Raw genomic sequence first — 26,191 nt, forward strand, 5'->3', positions numbered from 1 at the left:
TCTTAGTGTATCGCACATGTTTTCACACAACTCTGGCAATTGGACTTGATTCTCTTGTGCTCTGAACTCTACATATCAAAATATTGCACGAATCATTCTCTGAATATTGATTTTAGATAAAATTCAACATTCATCTATCAAATTTGGTTAAATTATGGCTAATATTGTCGTTCGCTAGGATAAATTGGCGATTAGCGATTCTTTATGCTCATCTTAAAAGAAGCATCACGTTGATTCAGACTTTTGCCCTCAATTTTTGTTCATATATTTAAGCAAGATATTCCTTCTGTCCATGTGTTTTGCTTTGGTAAGCACCCAGTACGAGATCTCTAGCAGCGTGTCTAAGCAGGAAAACTGTAGGCTAACCCAGTGGTTCTCAACCGAATTTTCGCGAGATCATGAATAAATCAATAATTAGTTCAAATCAATTTTTGAGACAGACTCTACCACCAACTTCTCCAACTCAGTACTACATAGAGCCACTACTTTAGAGAAACATATTATAGTGATGAGACCTCGATAACTTAAAGCTGAAAGGAACAGATAAAAATTTTGAGTTATCGAGTAATCAGGGTTCGAATTATCAAGGTGACCGCAACAAAAATTCGAGATATCGACGTTTCGAGCTTATCATGAAAACTGATTAAACATTTATAACTCGAAGTTTTATTCATTCAACCTCTATAACTAGGTTTTATTCATTCAACCTCTATAACTAAGTTTTATTCATTCAACCTTTATAACTCGAAATTTTATTCATTCAACCTCTGTAACTCAAAGTTTTATTCATTCAACCTCTATAACTTGAAGTTTAATTCATTCAACCTCTATAACTTGAAGTTCTATTCATTCAACTCCTATAACTCGAAGTTTTATTCATTCAACCTCTATAACTCGAAGTTTTATTCATTCAACCTCTATAGCTCGAAGTTTTATTCATTCAACCTCTATAACTTGAAGTTTTATTCATTCAACCTCTATAACTTGGAACAAGTTTTATTCATTCAACTTCTATAACTCGAAGTTTTATTCATTCAACCTCTATAACTTGAAGTTTTATTCATTCAACCTCTATAACTTGAAGTTTTATTCATTCAACCTCTATAACTCGAAGTTTTATTCATTCAACCTCTATAACTCATCATTCAACCTCTATAACTCGAAGTTTTAGTCATTCAACCTCTACAACTCGAAGTTTTATTCATTCAACCTCTATAACTCAAAGTTTTATTCATTTAACCTCTATAACTCAAAGTTTTATTTTCAACCTCTGTAACTCGAAGTTTTATTCATTCAACCTCTATAACTCCAAGTTGTGAAAGTTCCTTGAATTAAATAAGATGACTAGTAAAAATAAAATACTAGACATGCATTGTTTTGGAGGGGCAGTCTACATGTCTAGACATGAGTAAAGCTTAATTACAGTAGCAACTAAGACAGGACTAGCAACAATGACAATCACGTAAAGCCATAGAGTTACAGCTTCGACTTATAGAGGTCACATCAAGAGAAATTCGACTTATCGAGGTAAACTTCGACTCTTTTGTTTGCAGATACTAAAGTTTAATGAAATCCTTATAATTCTACTTATTATTTTAACATTGAGTGTTATGAAGGTTTCAAGGGAATGTCAGAAAAATTCGAGTTATTGAGATTCAACTGTATTAAGATAAAATCGAAGCAAGTGTGTGGCGATGTCGTAGGCGTACAGTAGAGGGACTTTTCATTCAAAAGAAGTTGAGAACCACTCTTAGGTAGCCGAGGGTAGAGAAAGTAGCCAACTAACAAAGTTGGTCTTAAGGCCGTTTACTCATGTTTTACCAACAATAACTCAAATGCCAACGTAACCTTTACAACAAAACTAAAATTTAGTTCGGGAGACACAAAATTGTTAGGTAGCCATTTAAAATATGTTGAGCCATCATATTTTCAACTTCATTTTTGCAAACCATTTTCATCCCGACCATAAGCGTATGTGGGACTAGCCAAGTGTGCTCTAGGGATATGTATTAAAATCATTATAATCATTAAAGTATTTTGCTATTATTAGTAGGTCACTTGCTACACAGCTTTCAGCTAATCTCTTCGTTTTCACAAATTGGATTTTGTATTTTTTAAACCGTCCAATCAACCGTATCCTCTTTCGCCTCTCCCTCTTTTTCCTTCTCCTGTATCTTTTAGTACGTCCCTCAATATAACAGTTACTTCTCATTCGAGTATTTGTAAACGAGGCGATACGAGAAATAACGTTACCCCATCTCGTCTCTTAAATTATGTAAACGTTTCGTCTGGATTTTCGAAAAAGCTGTCTCATCTCGATTTTTTAGAGGTTTATGTGCAAAATTTATACCTTTGTTGTTTTCCTGCATTTCCCCAGGAAGTTATCAGAATTCTTCGGCATCACGAGCGGTCCATGAAGGGTGTGATATGAGAACATTCAAACAATATTTATTATTGGAGTATGTTATGCAGCGACTACGGATTATTTAAACGCTGATAAATGGAATTCATTGTATTCGTGCGGTAATTTTATCAATTTACAGTTTTAATACTATTCATCATGTAACACGAAAATAATGTAAGACTTGGGAGCCCAGATATTAACGAAATTTCTTGCTTAAAATTTAAGAAAGCACTCCTCATCTCCCTTTCATCAGTTCAGCAAGACTTATCAGCCAATGAATGCCACAGCCAGTTTCTTTTCCTGCTTTTGATTAGGGATGCGCACGAGTCGAGACGAGACAGAATTTTCCTGACAAAATTCGAGTCCAGACACAGCTCTTCCAATAGAAAAATATACATTTTTCGAGTCGAGACATAACTTTTACTGCACAGTTTCGAGTCGAGACAGCCACAAATCTTGTCTCGTGCGCATCCCTACTTTTGATCACATCTAAAATTATCGTTTTCTCCTCAAGTATTTCGAACACTTTCGTTTTCCGATCAACCCAGCCAGTTCTGTCCATTCTTCTCCATATCCACATTCCGAAACCCGTTTATCATCCCGCATATCTTAATTGAAAACCGATAAGAATTTAAAAGTAAAATAATAATAATAATAAATAAAACTCAAAAATATACATTTCTAAATCTTTATTTACACAACTCATATAATCTACTACAGTCTTCAACTGCATCCACTAAAGAGAGAAAAAGGAGTTTCGGTTTTATGTATAGGTATTAAAAGCACAGCATTCACTTGTTTTTTTAATTATTTTTAATAAGAATTACACGAACTTCCTTTTCTGTTTTATTTTTTTTTATTATCATTAATAGTAATAATATCTTGTTGGCATACGAAACATGAACAATCACCCTACTTATTTAGTTTTAATTTTTTATATATATACGCGTATATATATGTTTGTATATATATATGATGGATATTTTTTGGTATTTTTTTACTGTGTTTGTTACATCAACTTTTCATTTGTTTTACAGTCTAGCCCGACTAACATTTTGAGAAACGAAAAGCACATGTATTTTTAAAAAAATTAACCGTGCAATAAAAGAGGGAATAAAAATGTACTTAAGCAATGACATAGAAATATTTGGGCTTACAAACATTTTGTTCGTTTTTATATTTTTAAAAAAACAAATATAAGAATGTAATAGAAACAGAAAGAAGATTTGTTTTTTTAAAACACAACCTTATATTTTTTTTTAAAAAAAAGTATAATATTTATACATATATTACTATGTACAAAATACGTTAAGGGGACGGTAGAAAACTGAAGACAATTTTTATTTCTGTAGAAGTTTCATCAAAGAAAAAATGCTATCTTAGCTGTGAATCATACAATGTTCACAATTAAAAAGTACAAATTGATTTCTAAATTTATTAATGCAACTCTGTAATTATTCAAATAATCCAGTGAATTACTTAATATCTATTTTGTACACTTTAAAACAAACAAAAAATGTATATATATTAAACCACTTCATGAGGTACAACATAATAATAATAATACGCAAGTAAGGACCTAATCACTGCGAAATTAAAGTACAGCTAATTTTACAGTAATTATGTGCTATCTTCAAATACATAAAAGATAATCAAAATGTGGAACAAGAGCTCGCTGGACAATACTATTTTGCATGGGGTACCGTTATCAGGAGTCACCTAGTAGCTCTCCGTTTGCACCCACTTATAAACGCGAAAATAAATGCCGATTTTCTAAATGGCTGGAAATCATAAGCAGATAAGTGAGTCATGGTAACGGTATCTCATGTAAAATAATATTATCTAGCAAAGTTCTTGTTCCAGTTTTCGAATATTTTTCATCTATTTGAAGATATCAAATAAAAACTGTAAAATTAGCGGTATTTTAATTTCGCCATGATGGAACTCTTAAGTGATCTCTGAAATTATATACGAGAATTAGAATGAACGTAATAGTGTGTGAGCGAGAGTTTTCTTTTTCTGTTTTTGTTACTTAGAAGGTGTTTTGTAGTTTGTTTGAGAAATGTAAAATTATCTTCTTTTGAGCAACAAACAAGCACAGTCACACAGAAACTTCATACTATTCTTCATTGTTAACATCAAAAGTTAAAATTAAAAAAAAAAAAAAAAAAAACAATATGGATGAATATTCATTACGAAAAGAGAATAAATTTGATATCTGTTTGTTATTAGGACACAAAATCTGAATAAGTGTCTGTGAAAACAATTGAATTAGTAGTTTTATAATGAGTCAGAAAAGTAAAGTTATGAGAACATTGACAAAAACTGCTTTTTTCTTTGAAAACCCTAATAGACATGAAATGATAAGACCTCTTTTTGAAAAAGTAGCCTTTCTTGTCATTTTACAAAATGAACAACTGGTTGCGAGCAATTTCTTGTTCCAAAATAAATAAACAAATAAATACAACGTTCGACGAAAGCGAAATCTAAAATTTTCTGACTCATTACCTGACTACTGATTCAACTGCAGACAAGCTCTAAAACGCATCTTGTGACTACATTTCTGCATTTTAGTTTCCTATCCAGTTGATTTATACACTGACGCAACCAATATCAGAATGGTCATAGTAATGTATTACCAAAAATTCAGTGGTGCTCATTTAATTAAGAAAAAGACTTAGACGTTGAGAAATTTTGTGTAAGCGAAACAAAAAAAAAGTTACATAAATTTGGGTTTTATATTTTTAAACAAAATTAACAATACAAACACAAATTATGCATATACAATGTATAAGTAATGATAAATTCGAGATTTTGTTATGGTTATTATTAATGTATTCAAAAATTCTATTTTGATGAGTAATAACACAACAAATTTCAAAATATATATATATACATTCTACTTTAATTGTGCAGCACTTAGTATTTGTAATTTATACTTAAACGCAAAGTTATCTATAATTATTCAAATAACACTAAAGATTATCTTTCCTTAAGATTTTCAGTATCACCATTTACGTTTGCTATTTTTTTTTTCGTTAGATAATTTGTTCTTTCGCTCACAGGTAATTAATACGTAAATTTCGGACAGTATTATTATTATTATTAACTTATAAAGAGCACTATACTGTTATTAGTAATTAAAACAAATACTTTATCAGAAGGAATAGGAATGCTAATACTTTTTTCGATATGATTGCTATGTCCTGAGATATTTATTCAGTTGAAATTTTACTGTATTAATAATGAACAATTTTTACGTGTAATTTATCACGGTGCGTTTTAAATAGGGGATGAGAATTGGGTAAATAATTCTCTTGATATAAATATACTGTGTAGAATATATACACAGCGTATATGGGAGTATATATATATCAAATAAACTATGGAATTTGCATGCATCAAAAGCATTTTTATTCCTTCTTTATTAGCTCACAACCACACAAATACGAAACGAAACAAGAAACATGGTTTATAAAGAGAGGGTGGATTGGAACGTTTCCAATAAACATCGAAACTAAAGACCTAATATATAACGATTAATCGCTTGAGAAGTAAAAATATACTTTTATAATATATATATATATTTATATTTATATGCATAGATATACGTATAAAAGAATGTATGACGTAATTTTAACACGAAAACAAACAAACCAGTGTACGCCAATTAACCAGCAGCGCGCGCACACACAAGCACAAACACACACATACAATAGTACACACACATACATACATACTCGCACATTAAAAGAACACACACGCACACACACACCCACAAAATACTTACTTAATTACATACTCCAAGTGCTTAGTAAACTCATATGTACATTGTTCACTCACATACAGAAAAACTGACAAACGAGTACACACACATGTATTAGATAGATACAGATACATGTTATATATATATGTACGCCTACAAAAAAATAACGTTAGGTGTTCACATAATCATTCCAGCTACAAGCAAAAGACAGTCTCTCCCTCAACATAACTGAGATTTTTTTTTTCTGTTATTAATGTTACCGAATTCGCTTGCGAAAATTTACAAGGACGCATTGTAAACTGATACCTCCATGGTCATAACTGTGAAAAATACTACGAGATTTATCTTAATTCATATTATACACGTTCATACAAATGGAATCTACAAACTGATAAATTTCGAATAGGCTATGCAGAAGTACTATGTGAAATTGATGGGAAAATTTGAGTTGTAAAGGCATTCTTCATACTTTGGTGTCACACTTTCTGCTCTTCGGCGTCAAATACTGCCGAATAGAGTGTTTTCATCGCATTTTCCTTCGTAGGCAGCTTCTGCCCTGCTCGCATAACTCTTGAGCAATTGTATACCTCCTCAGCTGTACATACATGAAGATGCAGTTAATGTCAATCATCATTCATCGATGATTGTGTAGTGAATTACCTAAAAATGTCGAACGGACGAAAATAGTAAGTATATCCTCCGTATATAAAATGGATAGAAAATATCATAGGTTACTGTATGTGTTGAATACAAGACACATACATACCTTCTGATCAAGCATTTCATAAAATTCTAAAGATGAAAAAATCCACACTATGTATACGGAGATTCAATGTTGATATGAAAATAAGCGCATGACGATCAGTGGTAGAATGCTCGCCTCTGGTGGGAGGGGCCTCTGGTTCAATCTCAGACCATGCGAGTTTGTGGTGGAATATATCATGTCCGTGTTTTTTTTTTTTCAGAGATCCTCCCGTTTCATCTATCATTCCGCCAATCACTGATTTTCATTAATCATCACTCTTTTTCACCCAATGGGGCATAATTGTCAGACGTAAAACTAATTTCAATTAAGGGTCTTCACTACAGCGAAATTAAACTACCGCTAATTTTAGTTTTTCTGTAATATCTTCAAAATAAATAAAAATATTCGAAAGTGAACTAGACAATACGACTTTGCATGTGATACCTTTATCACAATTCACTTATCTACTTTTGGTATGCCGCTATTTACAGAACCAGCAAAAAATGCTAAATCTATCTACAGTTGCAAATCGAAAGCAGATAGATAAGTTGTGATAACGGCATCACATGCAAAATCGTTTTGTCTAGTTCACTACGTTTCTACTTTTCGAATATTTTTATTTGTTTTGAAGATATTACAGAAAAAAACTCTAAAATCGGCGATAGTTTAATTTCGCTGTAGTGAAGACCCTTAACATAAGTGCAATTACGAAATAGATAAGGACTATGAAAGATGGCAATATTGCCACGAGAATACTTCAGACTTTATTCCCGTCCTGTAGTATTTTCAGTTTCCGCAATCTCTAGTTGTAGGTGTGGGATATGTGGAAAGATGATTACACCAATCAATGGAGGGCATTTAAAAACGTCATCAATTGAGGTATGTAAATTAATCGAAAAAAAAAAACGTTATGATCATGAAGAATTACTTTTCAATGCACCCTCGTATAAGTGACAAATCAACATTATATTACCATTACTTCAACACTATTAAGAATACTAAGACAACAGGCGGTATTATCATTGTTATTATTATTATTATTACATTTATTTTATATATTTACAATTGTTTCCCCTAGAATACAGTTAACACACAAGATTTTTTTTTTATTACATACATACTTATAAGCACGAAGTTAATTAACTTCCATGTTGTTTTTGTCAACATAATTCGGATTCGAGAGGTTTACAATGTCCTTAAGGACATAAGAAGAGAGATATATAGTTAATAAACCTATAACTAATTGTTGTTTTTCTTAAGAAAAATGTCATTCGGTCCACTTTATTATTAATTTTTTTAAACTTTTCTTTTTCTTTCTTTCTTTCTTTCTTTTCTTTTTCTTTTTTTTTTTACTTCTAACTTTGGAAAACGTATACGTGAACCAAAGAGGTTCTCTATCACAGGCTAAGCAAAGAACGTGTTGACATTGACACACACTAACCTAATTTCTCTAATAACACGTGAGGAAGTAGAAACTAGAAACACGAATGGACAAAAAGTGTTAGACGATGCCTAGTTTTGTGTAGATCGCTTGAAGGTGTTAAGTCCTTTATATTGCTGTACCGTCGAAATTGAGGGATTTATACTCACACTTCTTCGATCTATACACAATCTCCCAACAATATCACCAAAACTATGCTTGAAGACATCGTTTTTATTTTACATCTTCTAAGCGTCTCATTAAAAACAAACAAACAAAAAAAAATCGCAAAAATCACTGACGAGTGTGGCCAAAAATCGAGTCATAGCAATTCATGGTGCAGTAAAAACTCGTTAATCCGCACGCACGGTACTCCGAATGGCCTTCAGTCGTCGTCTATGCATACGTACTGTATTTTTAGATTTTTATGTCTAAACAATGCAGGCGTAAACAAATGTAAACAAAGCTGTCGGGATTAGTCAGGTCAGTGTATTTTCAGGGGTGTACCAGGGGCGGATCCAGTGGGGGCGATCGTCTCCCCAGAAGAGGAAACTTTCCTATTTTATATATATAAATAAAACGCATCCCAGGTTTGGAGCTCTTAAAAGTAGCTTTAAGGAGCAGTATTACAACTTCCCCCCCCCCCCCCAGAAGTCAGTCCTGGATCCGCCCCTGAGGTGTACAGTATGTAGTACAATACACACTGTAATTGCGTGCGTTGCCAAGATGTTGTCGACAAGATAGCATGTGTTACTCTTACTTTAAAACACAAGTGCAAGATTATCAAGCGACTGGACAATGGAGAAAGTTAGGAAAACTTGCTTCAGAATGCGGTGTTGTAAAATTGATAGAGTTTGACACTGAAAGTAAGAGAGATAATATCTGACTGTTCTCGTACGGTATATGGCCCCGAAAAGCGACGAACTTTGAGAAAGGCTGAAAATATAGATGCTGAACAAGCACTGTACATGTGGATAGTGCAGCAGAGGGCCAAAAATTACACACTAAGTTGCGAAATTATCGCAGAGAAGGATAGATTTTTTTTTTTTTTAAGAGAGAAATAATGGGCAATGATAACTACTGTCAGTAAATTTAAGTGCGTATTTTAAGCTTGTTTCGAGCGGTTTTCTAGCATTCCTTAGTAATCCGAACTTTTTGATAATCGAAATAGCTCGTGCAAACAAATTTTCGGATTAACGAGATTGAACTGTCCGTCGTTGAATATGTACGTACAAAGAGGATCGTGACGCAAGATGCGTTATTGAAATTTTAGGGGACGGTTAGATAAAATTAACGGAACACATAAACGAGTTAGAATTTTAAAATTCTGTAATAATAATAATAATAATAATAAAAACACCGAAATTTGTAAAAGAAACACATTTTAACCATTGGGGATCACATTGACTAAGCTGAAAAGTGATATTGAGAGATGGGAAAGGAAATTAGTTAAAATATTTGAAGGAGACAATAGCTAAAGTTTTGTGAAAAAAAAAAAGTTAATAATTTATACAAGAGAAATGTTTTACCAATGGCTGTACGCAATGGCGGATATGAAGATTAGAGTCGCGAAATGTACACTTGATATTGCCTTTGAGAGATAGCCATGCCGAGGGTGTCTTCCCGTTGTGCCTACTTCCCGTTATGCCTACAGGCCCTCCAGCACTTTGTAGAAAATATTTTTAATGATCTTATCTGTAGGCAGAACGGTAATTCCCGTTGTGCCTACTTCCCGTTCTGCCTACTCTTTCGAGACGGGGAATTCTGTGCAGGGAGGGATCTTTTCTAGGGATTTTTTCTTTAGTAATTCTAATAGATTCTGTAAGAAGAATAACTATTCCTTTAAATTTCATCATATATTTTAAATGTTATCTTACTTGCTCTTCTCAGAAAAAATGACTAGGTACAGTTTTGTTATTAGCAGCGTTATTCACGTCTACTTTAGTAGAGATGTGTTTTTTTAATACTTACAGAGAAATGGAAAATTAATTGATTCAGTTACAAGAAAATAAACTTATTTCGGTCTAATATCAAGTCATTTCACAACAAAATTTTATTCAGTTTTCCAGTAGTTCATCTCCAACATTCTAAGGCTCGCAGTACGTAATAGGTGCTACAGTTCACATCCTCAAAATATATTTGGCCATATATTAAACAAACAATGCAAGAAGATGCATAATTCGGTCTCTTTTCTTTTTCTAAAAAAAGCCTTTGTCTTCTACATCACAGATCTTTTTCCGGCATCACCTCTATATATGATCAGGTGCTTTGTCCTCTATACATGATTCTGTATTACACGCAATATGTCGTACTTATATTGTAAAAAAAGAAAAAAATGGGACCGCAATGGCTCAGGGGTAGAGCGTTCACCTCTGGTGCATGGGGTCCATGGTTCGATCCCAGCTCGAGCCAGGTGAGCTTTGTGGTGGACAAACACCGGGTGCGTTGGTTTTCTCGGTGTTCTACCGTTTTCTCCTACTTTCCACTAATTCATTCATTTCTCATCATCACCGTCTCCTTTAGCCTAGCCAGCATTACCGTAGGACGTAAAACTTAAAAATTTCATTTCATTTCATTTATACTGTCAATGTAAATACTAAATACCACATATCGTCAATATACCCAATGTAATTTCAATAAAGATCTCATAATCGTTGTTCAAAATGTAAACAGTATGCAACCACATCTATGTAAGCCATCAAGCCTATTACACGTGGTTCCAGCCTTCCTAATAATCGTAAATATCTGTGATTTTATTCTGTATGTGACCACACAAATAGCATTTTAATTTCGATTATTTTACGGTAAAAATATTCTGTGAAATGTAATGGAAATTCAGAAGGAGCCTTCTTTGCGAATTTCTCAGAGTTTTCATTCTCACCGTCGTGAGTAATCCGATTGGGTAGAGAAGCGTGATTATCTAAGCAAACTCATCACCAACAAAACGCCGAACACGTATTTCATACTTTGACCGTTTCTGATTTTGAAAACACTCCTGTGTAGACTATAAGTCATTACTAGGCACCTTGCTTATCACACTGACACTAACAAATCATATATAATAACTTTTTAACGTAATAAGTAAAAGCTTGTTGTGATTCTTATTGAAACGTTTATGTTGCGAGCGGAGCAAGCAAGAAAATTTTTATCATATCTATTTCTTTGCAAACTAACAATATTGATTTAATCGGACGCCAATACGTTTTCAGGGCGACGCGTCGTTTACTGACTTCCCATATTTTTTCGTGTTCGTTTCGTGTTCGTTTCAGATACAATGTCAAACGGGTTACTGGCAACTGAATCAATCAATTCGAGGAAAGAGATATGATGGAGACAAACACTCTTTTTAAAGGCCGCCTTATGCATCCTCTTGCGTTGTTTGTTTAATAGTTGGCCAGACATGTCTTGGGGATGTGAACTGTGGCATTTTTTAGTACTGCAAGTCTTAGCATGCTGGAGGTAAACTACTGGAAACCCAAATAAAATTTTGTTCTGAAATTGCTTGATATTAGATCTTTTTTTTTTTTTTTTTAATGTTTGTTTCACATACAATGTCTAACATTCTTGCAACTGAGTCAACCAATTTTCCATGTATGATGAAACTTGTAGAGGTGGTGGTTGTTTTTACAGAAGCTTTTAGAAATACTAAAGAAATATTCCCTACAAAAATTCCTCCCTGCACATAATTCCCCGTCTCGAAAGAGTAGGCACAACGGGAAGTAGGCACAACGGGAATTACCGTTCTGCCTAGAGATAAGATAATTAAAAATATTTTCTTTAAAGTGCTGGAGGGTCTGTAGGCAGAACGGGAAGTAGGCACAACGGGAATGAACCATGCCGAGGAAATTTGGGGGTATTCCTATAAAGAAGAACCACCTGTCTGAACTCACTTAATACAGAATAGCATCCGAAAGCGAGTAAAAATAAAATCCCGGTGTATGAAGCCAATTGTCGGTAAGATTGCGTTTGATTTGGACCACGGAAAGCACTCGGAATGACTGAGTACAACGGTGCAATTATGCTTCCTCGGATTTTGAAGAAAAATGTTGAATACCATTTAATTTAAATCAATTTTTGCGTTTCTCTGAAAAATCTTTTGATATTATTTCGTTAAAAAAATACAAACAACACTCGGGGTGGCCATAGTGTTAGTTTATTCAAAACTCTGATTCCGTAATTGTTAACACTTTTATCCACTTGTGTTTCATATTCTATTTTAAAGGAGTGCTCACAAATTCATTCACACACGCAAAAAAGTTTTTAAAAAGTGATTTTTTAAAGAAGTAATTTTTAAGAAGTGAAAATTTGTTTTGGCACCACTGACAGACAACATATAGAAAGATTGGGTAGGTAAAGATAGGTCGCCATAATTTCGTGACATTGAAATTGGTGGTAATCGTAGAAGTTAAAACGCTAAGACGTTTCTACGTGGCTATACTTCTTGCAATCTCATTTAAGCACCTTTAAACAGTATTCTTTAGCTCTAAAACAACGACGCAAATACTTGGTTTCGAGGGACAAAATTCGTTAACTTCCAAGTTAAATGGCTGCATGACATTTTACTTTCACTTTTTTTTTTAACATATTTATGTAGGCAAATCAACGATCTAAAGTAAATTTTTAACTGTAAGCTGTGTATTTTCTTCATAATACAAACACTTCAGTGAAGAAATGCGTTTATCGATATTAACAGGACTAATATTGAATTCCATTAGTGGCTGTAGAGAAATGAAAAATCGATAAATAAATAAAGATTTTAACGATTAAATGTATTTCGATGTATCAGAAATGACTTTTTTTAAAAACATATTATGAATTGTTAATTGATGATCTAGTCTCATAATCGGACATCAAAACTTCAAACCTACGCAACCGTCCATTGTAGTTGAATTTATGCAGAGTTTTCCTATGTTTAAGTTGGTTAACTCCCCTTCCTTCCCCCCCCCCCAGCGAAAAGATTGAAATGTAGAACAGTTTTTACACTTTATCTGAGATGTGTAATAATGATTAAACACGAAGCAAGTTAACTATTTTAAACTTCGTTTTTCTTTATGTACTTTGCAAAGTTTTACGTTTATTTCAAGTCTAAAATACGCGTAAGTTATATTACAAGGGTACTCAAATGTAGTTATGTCATTTGAGGCATATACCACGTAACTACATTTTAATGCTCTTTTAATATACTACATTCTTCTGATTTCCCATCATAAAGTAGGCATCGGAATGCAGATGTTTACATCACACTTAAGTGTCCACGTGGTACAATGTATTGTAGCTACATTTAGTTCAGTATCCCTGATTCAATATATTGATTTCATGTTTGATTTGAAAGAAATTCTTAAAATTCTGCCGTAGATCAACAATTATAACTTTTTATACGAATATGCTGGTACCAATTCCATCCAGCAAAGTCAAGAAAATGTAATATATGGCAAGTAAGTGTGATTTCAAAAAATGTACGAAAGTTAAATTTATACAATAATATTAAAACTGTATACTATCAAAGCACTTGGCGTAACAACCCTTTAAAGGCCTGAGCCACTCCAATGCCATCTGTCAGCAACCGGATGAAAGCGTTGCGTTGCCCTGTCAATAACCGGCGTATTGGGAGCCTTCTAGAACTTGTGGTCGTCACGTTTTTCATTCACATACTCCCCAGTTTGTCTCACGACGCTGGGTGACGCCAGAAATTGAGAAGCACCGGCCGGGAATCGAATACGGAACGATGTGGAAGGTGAGCCCAACGCTGTAACCACTAGACTGTACAGTGTCCCCTTAATAAAACGATACACCAGGTTATAAATAAGGTATTGACATTTTAGAACACCCTCTCTGCGAATTTCTATTTGTGATTACGGTCTTAGTTTTTCTGATTATTACCTCTAACCTGGTCTGTTCTATTTTAAACGTGGCTAATTTAAGTACAATTTTTTTTAAAGTCACCGAATTCTTTCTATTACTTCGGTAAACTCACTTCTTCACCGAGAGTTTATGGCTTCTCTTACATATGAATTAAGTCATTAAAAAAAAACACAATGGCAAGAAAAAGGTATGCGGTACAACTAGCAAAGCGATTGTAATTGAAAAATTAAATTATTTCACTGTACTCAAGGTATGAGTAAAACCCTCTCATAATAAAACAGAACATTAACATTTAATGTACAGTACTTTTTTCATTTAAAGCGTTAAAAATCAGAATAAAGATACCTATGTCAACACGTAATAAAAAATATTTTTAAAGAAGAACTTAGTTTCCTTTTTTTTACATAACACCATGAAAAACAATTCAACTTTGGAAGCATTAATCGTATTACTGTTTTTTAAGGTGGTTGTATCCCACCGAAAATTGTAAAGAAGTAATTAACAGTACTTTTTTTAGAATAATAAGTAATAATACTAATAATAGTAGAAAGGAAAAATTTTAGCTAGCTACAAATAGATAATATATATATATATATTTCTAACATATTACATGTTACATGCACTACTCGGTCTTTTTTTTTTTAATTCTAAACCGTCAAACTGCACAAAAATCAACAAAACTTTCAATTAAACGTATGATATGCACCGTGTTATTTTAAATTGATATTTAACAACAGATTTCTCTGTATAACAGAATTATGTATGTGCTTTTTTTTTTTTTTTTTTAAAAAATCAATTTATACGTATTAACCTATATTGCACATCAGTAAAAAGATACTCCAGCAAGTCATAATATTTTCTGTTTCCTGATATTAGATACGTAGGATTTTATTTTTAAGAAATTCGAGAGTTATATGTTTACAAACTGCCATAAAACCAGGATCAAAAATTCCATAGGCTAAGTTAAGACTGTAATCCAACTGAAGAAAGATAACTCAAAGCTTACTGATTAAGAGACCTAATTATTGCGAAATTAAAATACCGCTAATTTTACAATAATTATGTGATATCTTCAAATAGATAAAAGGTAATCGAAATATGGAACAAGAGCGCGCTAGACAATATTATTTTGTATGAGGAACCGTTATCACGAGTCACCTACTAGCTTTCCATTTGTAGCCATTTAAAAACGAAAATAAATGCCGATTTTCTAAATGGCTGGAAATCGAAAGCAGATAAGTAGAGTCGTAATAAAAGTGTCTCAAGTAAAATAAAAATTTGTCTCATAAATTTTTCAAACATTGGAATTGGTGCCCAGATCCTTAATCTGTCCTATCCGAAATTCATGAAAAATTAGAAAAAAAGTAATAAAATAATATTATTAATGATATAACTTGACTATGTATTATGAAGCATAAAATGTTTCGAACGAAATCCGTGCTTTTATTCTGGTTTTGATAAATGCGGGTATTGGATTGCCAGGTTTTTAGAAGTACTTTTTAAACCTGAATTGGCAAGAAGGTGCTTATCAAAACAAACGGAATACTTAGCCATCTGAATCCGACCCGGTATAAAGATAAATCCGTAACGGGATTTGAGAGAAATTGAAAAAAGTAAACAAATGCATATATACTTTTACAATACAATAACATTTTTACCTTGTTACATTTTTACATTGAAACATTTGCTACACAACTACACAGAGAGCTCGTTGGGCAAGACGAGTTAAACATCTTCCGAATACAATTACAATTACAAAGATTGAGCATTTATAAGTTCACCTCTTGCTTCCATTTATACCGTATAATATGGCAATATTTTTTTAAAGAAAAAATGGCGATCAGTTTTCTTTTTATGTAAGAGCAGCTCGTGTTGTTTAGTTTTTTTTTATTATTTGGCTGTAAAAAAGACACATTAGAAATGGCATAAGGTTGTTTAGATAACGTACTCAAAAACTGTACGCTTACGAAAGTCATACATATGCTTTACTCGTTCTCAAAACAGTACACAAAATTCCGTAGCTTGCTCAGGTACAAAAAACTTTTCTTAATCTTTCGGCACCTCAGTTTTCGATTGTAAGCTACCAAATGCAGAAATCATAGTAAACGTGGAATGGTTAGCAACTGTGCTCTTCTCTCCGAATAGAATTCTTTCGTATGTTATAACCTTTCTTTTATTATAAACACATATTAGTTTCAAGTTGTGAAACTCATTTTTGCAAAAATCAGGAAATTTATTTTAGCATTATAGAATGTTGTACTGTATAACAAAATTACTTCTTTTGCTTATTGTTTTACAATTACATACAAAGTAATTATTTTGGAACTTTATCTCAATGGATACAAACTTAACACAGCTTAAAACGTAACTTTAATCCAGGATTTCCATATTTTCGCACTATAATGTTGACCTTATAGAAGACTTTTGGTTCTAAAAAAGCTGCTAGATTAACTATACATTTACATAAACGTACACACAGTATCAAGATATGTAGGATGTGTCGTATTAACGAAACAATCGGTTTTCAAATGTGCTTCCGAAACCTAGAGCTCCATAGCGCAATTTTCTGAGCTTTCAGAAATCAAAATATTTGCCTCGCAACCAGCATCCACTTTCTACGAATTAGAAACGTAACTAGTGTTTCTGAATTAAAACTATCCTTAACTATGCTATTCAAATACTCAGTTTTAAATAGTAAAGCCTACTGAATGCAAATCTAGTTATACTTGTGCTGGAAGAAAGAAAAAAAAAAAGAAAGATTTTTGAGGCTAAGATGAAATGATCTTACAAATATTCATTCCATATTGGATGTTTATTGATTCGAATTATTATTACTGGAACCTCACAAGTTGGAAATACTGATTCAGGAGTAACGGTTGGTTATGCATTTTTGGAGTCGGAATATCAATAATAACGGCCATACTTTTGATCTATCAGCAAACTGCACAAGATTCCAAGTTCTCCTATGGGACATTGTTCTTAACAACATTGTAGACAGCGCAAATAAGTTGAGTTTGATATCTGAGAAACAAGATCTCTTTCTACCGTTCTATGTTTGTAGATGAACCAAATTCAATGAAGTGGCAGTTACTTAATAGCAACACAAATTTAATAATTTTGGTCAATGTAACAGTTTTCATGTTTTAACTGTCACATATGTTTTAAGGCAAGCTAATATATGTCTAATTACTAAAATAATTGCGTTAATTTTGGATTACTATGATAATTTTGTTCATATTTCATTAGCTAATTCATTTATTTTGTTCTGTTTGAGTTATTGGAATTTTATGATTTTTGAAAAACGTACAAAATGTATCTACACAAAAGATATCAAAACTTGATCAATTTTACAGTGGTTTACAACGAAACGGTTAACTACATAATTATAGGTCATACTAATTGTTTTTATTTTGTGATTACTAGAATATATTAGTACACATGTTAACGTAATATGATACTAGTGATCTTCATCCGCAGGAAAAACAAATTTTTCATTATACACTTAGGCAGATTACTATATGTGCATGAATCACGGAAAGTACAAGGCAATAAAAACGTTGTATGGTTTCAAAACGAAACCGAGAACTTCCAGCGCTATACGAAAATTTATACAGTATAAAAATTATTATATTTTAAATAATTAACTACAGAAATAACGAACATTTTCTTACGTCTACGTTATCAAAATCAAATATACTGGAAGAGCGAAGAAGAGAAATTATGCGTGATAAGACAAAATAGGTTACGATCATAATCAGAAAATTGAGGAACAATACTTCTATGACCAGTTGTACCGCAGAATATACATTACGTATGTTATTATTCCTAAACTGAGGTGCCAAAAGATACAAATTTTAAATTTGTATTGCGTTATGTTTCCTTCATAAAAATATTTATGATAATTTATACCTAAATTGAGACCTGTGTTTCTCCGTAAGTATTTAAAATGTTAAGATATTTTAATTTATTTTTCTGTTTTACTGATTACGAAAGGGTCGAATAAATCTTATGAGAGAGAGACAAAGACGGATTAGACCAAATAAACTAGGATAAAAGAAAGCATAGGCCTAAATGGATTTGTATACACCACAGCAGTTAGGGAGCTCCAAGAACATCTTAAAAACTAACATCAAGATGGTCGGTTACAAACCAGTAAAAATACACGTACTTACAGGTTTTTAAAACTACATGTAGCATTCCAACCACGAAAGACTGTACTGTACAAGGGAATCTTTTTTTTTCTGTGCACATATATATTATATCTTACACAATCAAATCAAGTTACTTTGTTCATTGAAACACAAAGATAGATAACATATAAAACTTCAAATATTCACTACTTTAAAAAAAATCGAAAAACAAATCCTTTGTACAATTATATACCTTTTTTTTAGTTGTAATTCTCTCGTGGTTAGAAATATTTCTAACACTGACAAACGTTGTTTTCTTTTTAATAATGTCTAAGCACAAAAAATAACATTAAAATTTGCTTTTGTTTTCAGAAGTTCCAGTCCATTTATAATGCATATGATTATCCTTCAAGGTAAAAGGGCAGTAGAGTGATTTTTTTCCCTATATCAACTACTAAAATTCGTTTACAGCAAGAGTACACATTTCTTCACTTTTTTATTTTACACTTACGTTCTAATTACGTACGTAGTAATATCTATATTGGATTTGTTTTGTTTTAAACAACCTTATATATATATATATGTATGTATATAACCTATTAAAGGTTTATTATTATTATTATTATTATTAATTACGGATACTTTCAATTGGTTTTTCTGGCTTTGCACATCATTTGTGTACAGTCATCCTACACAAATTATTCCCCATTTACTCTTAATAAATTCGCTATAGAATATATATATAGAATATATAAGTTATGTATGTACTTTTTAAAGCTCTCTCAATTTCTTTTTCTGCTGTAAGAAAAAAAACTTATATGTTGTTAATGGCAATACTTTTTGTCTTTTGTATTTTTTTAAATAAAAAAATCACACAAATTTCTCACACGGACAACACTCACAGAGAAAAGAAACAAAAAACAAAATGAGAATAAGTGATTTTGTTGTTGTTCTTACGTTAGATTGAGTATGAAAAATTAATTGCAAAGTATTATAAATAAAGTACAGTTACTATTTCGTAAAATTCTTAATTACCTTTTTTTTCATATATATATTCGTGTGATCACACATTCCTATACAATCTACCCTGACACAATATTACGTATATGAACTAGAGATTTATTTTTCTTAATTCCACATTTTGCTGCATTATTTGCAATATTGATTTTTTTTCTCTCTCATCATTGAGGGTTTTTTTTCTTTCTTGTTATTTGGGGGTTGTTGGTCTTGCTTATATGTTCATGGCACGGAAGGGAGCTAAGGTAGGTAGGGTGATATTCGTTCAGGGTATACTATAATATTGACATGGTTGTTTTATCTTTTGTCTTTCCTTCTAATATAACGACATGCCTAGTACAAGTAGCCACAAACAGAACAAATAAAACAATAAAATGCACATCATACATACAATTACATTAGAAGACCCGAAAAAAAAAAACACTTGGCACAATATTGACACAAATTTTACACATTTCTTTCTGTATCTTTGCAACATCTCTTGAATTATATTAACCGACAAAACTTAACAGAGCAAAATGCAAAATCATATGCTTTAGCGCCAGAAAATTGATGTATAAAACAATTTTGTTACAGTTAAGACTGAAATTAAATTTAGTATGATCACGTTAACACATTTTGTAAAAATTGTGTTACAAAAATTTCAGAAAAATAATCTGAAAAGCAATACGCTTAACAAATAAAACATGAAATATTTTTCATTTTTTTTTCTTCTTTGTTTAGTAATTTTTGCTCTTACTTGAAGGCAGTAAGTAATACGTATATGCAAGTATTACGATTTTATGGTCATAATTTTAATGTGTACATGTGCACTGTTTTTAATGAACCATAAAGTAAACAATTGTTGTCTAATTTATATACACATCATATATATGTGTGTATGTATATAAGTTTTCATCAACGAAAATTTTACAAGGAAACAAAACGTAAGAATTTACAATTGAATCTCCAGTGTTCCACTGATCATACTACACAGTATGTCCCGTTCTAAAGAAAAAAACTATGTTAAAGCAAGGTACTGTACTCCATTCGTTCGCGTAAATAAAAATCTCACGCACACTTATGAGCAGACAAAATATATATATATATGTACAGTATATAACAAGAAAGTATTCGATGTCTTTCTTGTACCAAAAAAATCTTCGTCTTTTTACTTTTCTTTAGAACACCTAAACACAATAAAACGAAATTGCTCCGCGGAGATTTTTTATATATATATAAACACCACCACTGAAGTCAAAACGCTGTTACTTACGAGACTTCACTAACGGAAAACAAGAGAAAAAGTCAAATTTTAATATAAAATAATTAATTAAACAACTACACAATAATAATAATTATAATAATAAAATAAATGTGTATGCTTTTATACATACACTTTCCACAGTTTTTTCAGCTGCCTTGATTTCTCTCTTTTCTTTTTCAAGAAAATAGTCACTTAAATTAGTACTTTGTTTTGTTTTTTACTTTATGTACATAACGCGAAATTAAAAGCCGATGAAAAGCTTCACTTAGCAACAACAGAATAAAAACTAAACCTCACTCACAGTATCTTGAAAATCTTTCTTCTTCTTCTTCTATCAAGCTGTCGTGGATAGGAATATGGGTTCTTTTGAAAATGGAGGTATTTTTACGATTAGCAACTTTTTTTTCGCTTATCTTATCAGGGATTGGTCAAGTTTTCAGCAGGGAATTTTTTTCTTTGTTTAAAAAATGGTTGGGAGAGGAAATGGGACTTTTTTTTTAAGACAAGAAGAGGTGATTTTGTGTTACTATCCTTAAAATTGTTCTCATATTTTTCCCTTTCTTTTGTTTTTTCCCCTTAAAATGCACATTCTTATGTTGGCTTAGTAACACCTTTTACGAGATCACTGGCTTTGTCAACTGCGCTTTGGCTTTTAATATGATCGTGGCAGTTTTGTTCTTGTTTGACTTGCTTCTCTTGTTGTTGTTTTAACCTATCTTGTTCTTCTCTCTCCCTTCGGGCTTGTTCGTTTATCTCTTTCACCGCCCTTAATTCCTTTTTGAGCTTCATTCGTCGATTTTGAAACCAAATTTTAATTTGCCTTTCCGTAAGGCAGAGGGCATGGGCAATCTCGATTCGTCTTCTGCGGGTCAAGTAATGGTTGAAGTGAAATTCTTTCTCTAATTCCAAGGTCTGGAAACGAGTGTATGTCTGTCTGCCTCGCCGCCTAGGGCAGCCATTTGGACCTGTCAACAAACAAAGAGAAACAATATGCAAATTAGTAACTTGTATCTGTTTTATCTTTAATAACAAATATTACATAAAATAAACTTATCTTTAAAACGAAATATATTACGGTTTATTATATATTACTTTCGTTTGTTGTCAACTGTTAGTAAGGTCTGCATAGCGAAATGGTTTACATGGTTACATTTGGAACAACGTCCAGAAAAAAAAAATGGGCATACCCGAACTATACTAGAACAATTTTACCAATTAAAAGAGATTAAAACAAGAATTTTAGGAGTGATCCAAAACAATGCATTAAATTATTGTGATCTTGACCAATGATCAGTTTTTGGATCAGGAGCCCACAAAATTTTTGAACGGACCTTAAATCGACTTTTCGTATTTTGTACGGAAAAAGCACATCATACTGAGTTAACTGATAATTTGGGTTTGACTACAATATATGTAGTTCTCCAGATATAAAGCCTACAAAAAATATTTTTTATTGAAATATATTGGATCTTTTGATCCAATGAAATGAAATGAAATTTCTAATGTTACGTGTCACAGCTATACCACGCAGGCTAAAGGAGAGGATGATTCATGAGAGTGAAAAATTATGGAAGAAGTTAGTGGAATGAGAATGTGGGAGGAAACCAAAGAAACTAGAAAACCAGCGGACACGATATTATCTACCACATACTCCCTTGGCTTGGGATCGAACCAGAATACCCTCGCATAAGAGGTAAGCGCTTTACCAGGAATTAAAATACAGTTGTCAGTTCTGCACAAGGAATTACCTTTCCACTGCCATGGAAACTAAACAAAATGTTATTCCGTGGTGTTAGACAAAAAAACATATAAAAGTCTGTATTTTTTAATTTTTTGTTTCTGTCAGTCAGTTTGATTCTCGATGGGGCTTCTAATTTGCTCGCATTATCTCAGCATCGTGAGAAAATTGTGAAGCTAAAAACCAGAAATAATGGCGCTGCAAGTAGATGGTCTTACCACACATCACCCATTTGAACTAGCGTCATCTGGTCGGCCATAGCCGAAAAAAATATGAAACCCTTGATGTAGTTAGGGAACAGTTTGAAAGAATGAAGAAATAAGAAACTCTATGTCGAAAGTCTCAAAATGAGAGCATATTAGTGTGTTTACACATTTATATCCTATTAGCAGTGGCATATTTAGGGGGGCTTCCGGGCTTAGGCCCCCCCCGAAATCTTACAGTATATGAAATATCTTGCAGAATGTTCATTTTCAGGCAAAGCCCTCCGCTCCGAAAGTTTGCAAAGCCCCCCTGAAACAAAATCTTAAATACGCCACTGCCTATTAGTATCTATCCAGCAACAGGAAGTCGAGTTCATCGTGAACCGAAACTAGGATTACCAACTATTTCATTAAGTTTTTCACTAAAATATCTTTCTGAAACGATATACCTTGTAATATTCGAAGTGCAATTTTCCTGGAATCCAATCCCCATAATGTCAATGATCTGTAGATTCTCATTCCGGTAAAAGATATATATGCGATACCCCTAACCGTTCACTTCACTCCTTTCGTTGAATGGAGATTTCTTATTTGGGATTTAGAAATCCCAAGTTTGAACCCCGTAGCTGCCCATCCTAATTCAGGGTCTCTCCCAATTTTTCTCTCAGTGTCACCAGGGTATTTGTGTGGCATTCTAAATATAGTCCCCAACCAACTTTCAAAATTCCTTCCAGATCCATAGCTATGCGGAGGATGGTGAGACTTGGTCCCTTTTGCCGCTTTCCTAATGTAAACTGTTTCATTATGGGCTATTAATATATCTAAATGTTAATGAATAAAATTTAAAGTATTCAGTCAGTGGTCGGAGCATTTCCTGTAATACGAACATATGGTGGGGTGATGCCAGTGCATGAGCCTAACAGATCTGCGAGTTAACCTAAGGACTGACAGTGGATGACAGTGGAAGAAAGTGTGTAAGCTTATGTAAGTAGACAATAGTCTGTGTACTTTCTCGAATGCAGTTTACAAGAAAACATGTTTTCGTTATTCGTACATTTTGGTAAATTGTTTTAGAGTATTTGTGAAGCTGTGTTATATGTGAAATGAAAACTATTAAAAATACATATGTTTCGGAGATGGTATTGGTTATGAACTAATACTGTATTGTGTAATAAGAGAAACATTCAGGTTAAAATTGTTCGTCTCCATAGCTACCGTTTGTTGACTCGACATTAAGAATAACTGGGGCTGAAGTACATTGATTAGGCAGAATTACCACATAACCTACACACAATCTTTATCCTTACTAAGTTAAATGCAATATTACATTTGAAAAATTAATAGATATTTGGAAAACTGGCTTTTGTATAATTTGTTACTTCAACTTATATGTTTTAGGATTACACGATGATAATAATAATAATAATAATAATAATAATAATAATAATAATAATAATAATAATAATAATAATAAGAAGAAGAAGAAGAAGAAGAAGAAGAAGAAGAAGAAGAGCGAACTAGAAAATCCCGAGAAAATCTATGCACAGATTCACAAAGCCCACTTGGTGAGATCTGGGATCGAACTAAGGACCCCATGCACTAGAGGTAAACGAACTACCACTGACTCCAATTGACAATTTGTACTGCATTAGTACTGTAATCAGTTAAAGCATGCGTAAGAAAAATAAGAACAGAGGAAATATCCCTAACCTGCTTAATCAAAGGTAAATACTTAATTTGACGATTACAACCAGTTATGTTGAACGGTAAGCATTTTATTTCAAACACAAATATTGTATATTGTATTTTTATCTGCTATTGTGTGAATTTCTTTTCTTATTCTCTGAATTTTGGTCCACAGTTAGAACCTGTTGTCCTGTTCCTCACAGAGTTGCAACTTCTAAATTCTTAACTGCAGTATATGTATGTAAGAAAACACTTGTTATTATAATCATCTACTGTTGAAATATAGCTTTACACTGTGCTTATAGTAATAAAACTTACGAGGCACCATCACGGCGAAATTACAATACCGCTAATTTTACAGTAAGTACGTGATATCATCAAATAGATAAAAGATAATCGTAACAAGAGCTCGGTAGACAATATTATTTTACATGAGATACCGTTATCAAGACACACTTATCTGCTTTCGATTTAAAGACATTTAGAAAATCGGCATTTATTTTCGTGCTTATAAATGGCTGCAAACGGAAAACTACTAGGTGACTCGTGATAATGGTACCTTATATAAAATAATATTGTCTAGCGCGCTCTTGCTCCACATTTCGATTATCTTTTATCTATTTGAAGATATCACATATTTACTGTAAAATTAACGGTATTTTAATTTCGCAGTGATTGGGCCTCTTAATGATTCTTGATGGACAGACTGACTAACAATTAAACAGACAGTTACCCTAATTATCCACAATTTATGCTTTATTTTACATATGCTCTTGTACTTTATTTATTGTAAATTATGCATTATTATATGCTTTTAAAATTAGTTTTGTCCGGACCATTATACCTAGGTAAAATTAAAATCATATTTGGGGTAGTAGCCATATATATCTTGAAGTGTTGTATGCTATTTGTACTTTCGCTTCGCTCTCAGTGGCTTATTTGGGCCATCAGGGGGGGGGGAAGCAATTGGTCCTCCCCTCAGTTGAAGATATGTGTACATTTTAATCAATAATATAACAAAAACCTAACAAAACCATAAAAATGTACTTAAATTGGAGACTCTTGCACCCACCCCAAGCAAAATCTGAAATGACACCACTGACTCGCCCTACTCATTAAGGTTTAACAGTCCATTGTAAACACATTCGTAAGGTATTATTTCCTTTATCTGCAACTACATTCCAACACTGAAATGTGTATATACAGTATATCTATACATGCTTTCTCTTCTAAAAATGGTGTGAGAAAACTTTACAGTTTTAAATAGTTGTGGAATTTTGACAGAGCATTCAGTTATGGAGTCAGAAATAAGATAAGTGTGTGTGTGTTTTAAAAAGTTATTTAGTTCCGTCTTTTTTTCTTCGTACTTTTTTTTGGGTCTTTCAAAAAGATTTCGCAACTTTCACCGTTTCTCTTAGTTCGACTGTAGAAAAAAATAAAAGAAAGAGAGAGACCGGTAAACCCTTTAGGATAGTGAAGTCACCCTATTACCAACTGTTTTTTTCTTGTACAAGTTTTCACCTATCCATCTTAAGTCGACAGATATTAACTTGCCCTCAGGGACAGGCTTTTTTTTTTTAAGATTGCTTTAGAGAGAAAAAATGGTAAAGGACACAAACGGATTTACAAGGGTTGTTGGAAAGGGGTACTATTAGCGACAATGAAGCCAAAAGGATTGATGGCCATTACTTTTTTTTCGCCAACTTTCTCCTTGAGAAAAGGGTCAACGTTTTCTCAAGAAGTATTAAGAAAGGACACAAAAAAGGGTAAGAAGAGAAATTGCCAACTTCTTTGCAGAAGGGTTTCTGAAAACATCAATAAAAACATGAAAACGAATACCATGAGAGAAATCCGCGTATTTTTTAGTTTCTTTTTTTTAATTTATTTAACCCTTCAGAAAGGAAAAAAAGGCATTAGAGAAAGTCTCCTCTTCTTGACCACCCTAAAAAGGCATGTCCTTGAATGATATAATGT

At 32.6% G+C, this 26,191-nt stretch overlaps 1 protein-coding gene across 2 annotated transcripts in view; it reads right to left on the bottom strand.

The window, feature by feature from the left end:
• Positions 1-3,078: 3,078 nt before the first annotated feature.
• abd-A (abdominal A) overlaps positions 3,079-26,191 on the bottom strand; it is a 228,817-nt gene continuing 205,704 nt past the window's right edge. For both annotated transcript variants that reach the window (XM_081749450.1, XM_081749449.1), the window contains one exon: positions 3,079-21,555. In XM_081749450.1, coding sequence (XP_081605576.1) covers positions 21,182-21,555 — 374 coding nt within the window. In that variant the 3' untranslated portion in view covers positions 3,079-21,181. The remainder of the gene's footprint in view (positions 21,556-26,191) is intronic.

This window comes from Thermobia domestica, chromosome 2 (assembly GCF_964235325.1).
Source record: "Thermobia domestica chromosome 2, izTheDome1.hap1.1, whole genome shotgun sequence".
Lineage (NCBI taxonomy): Eukaryota > Metazoa > Arthropoda > Insecta > Zygentoma > Lepismatidae > Thermobia > Thermobia domestica.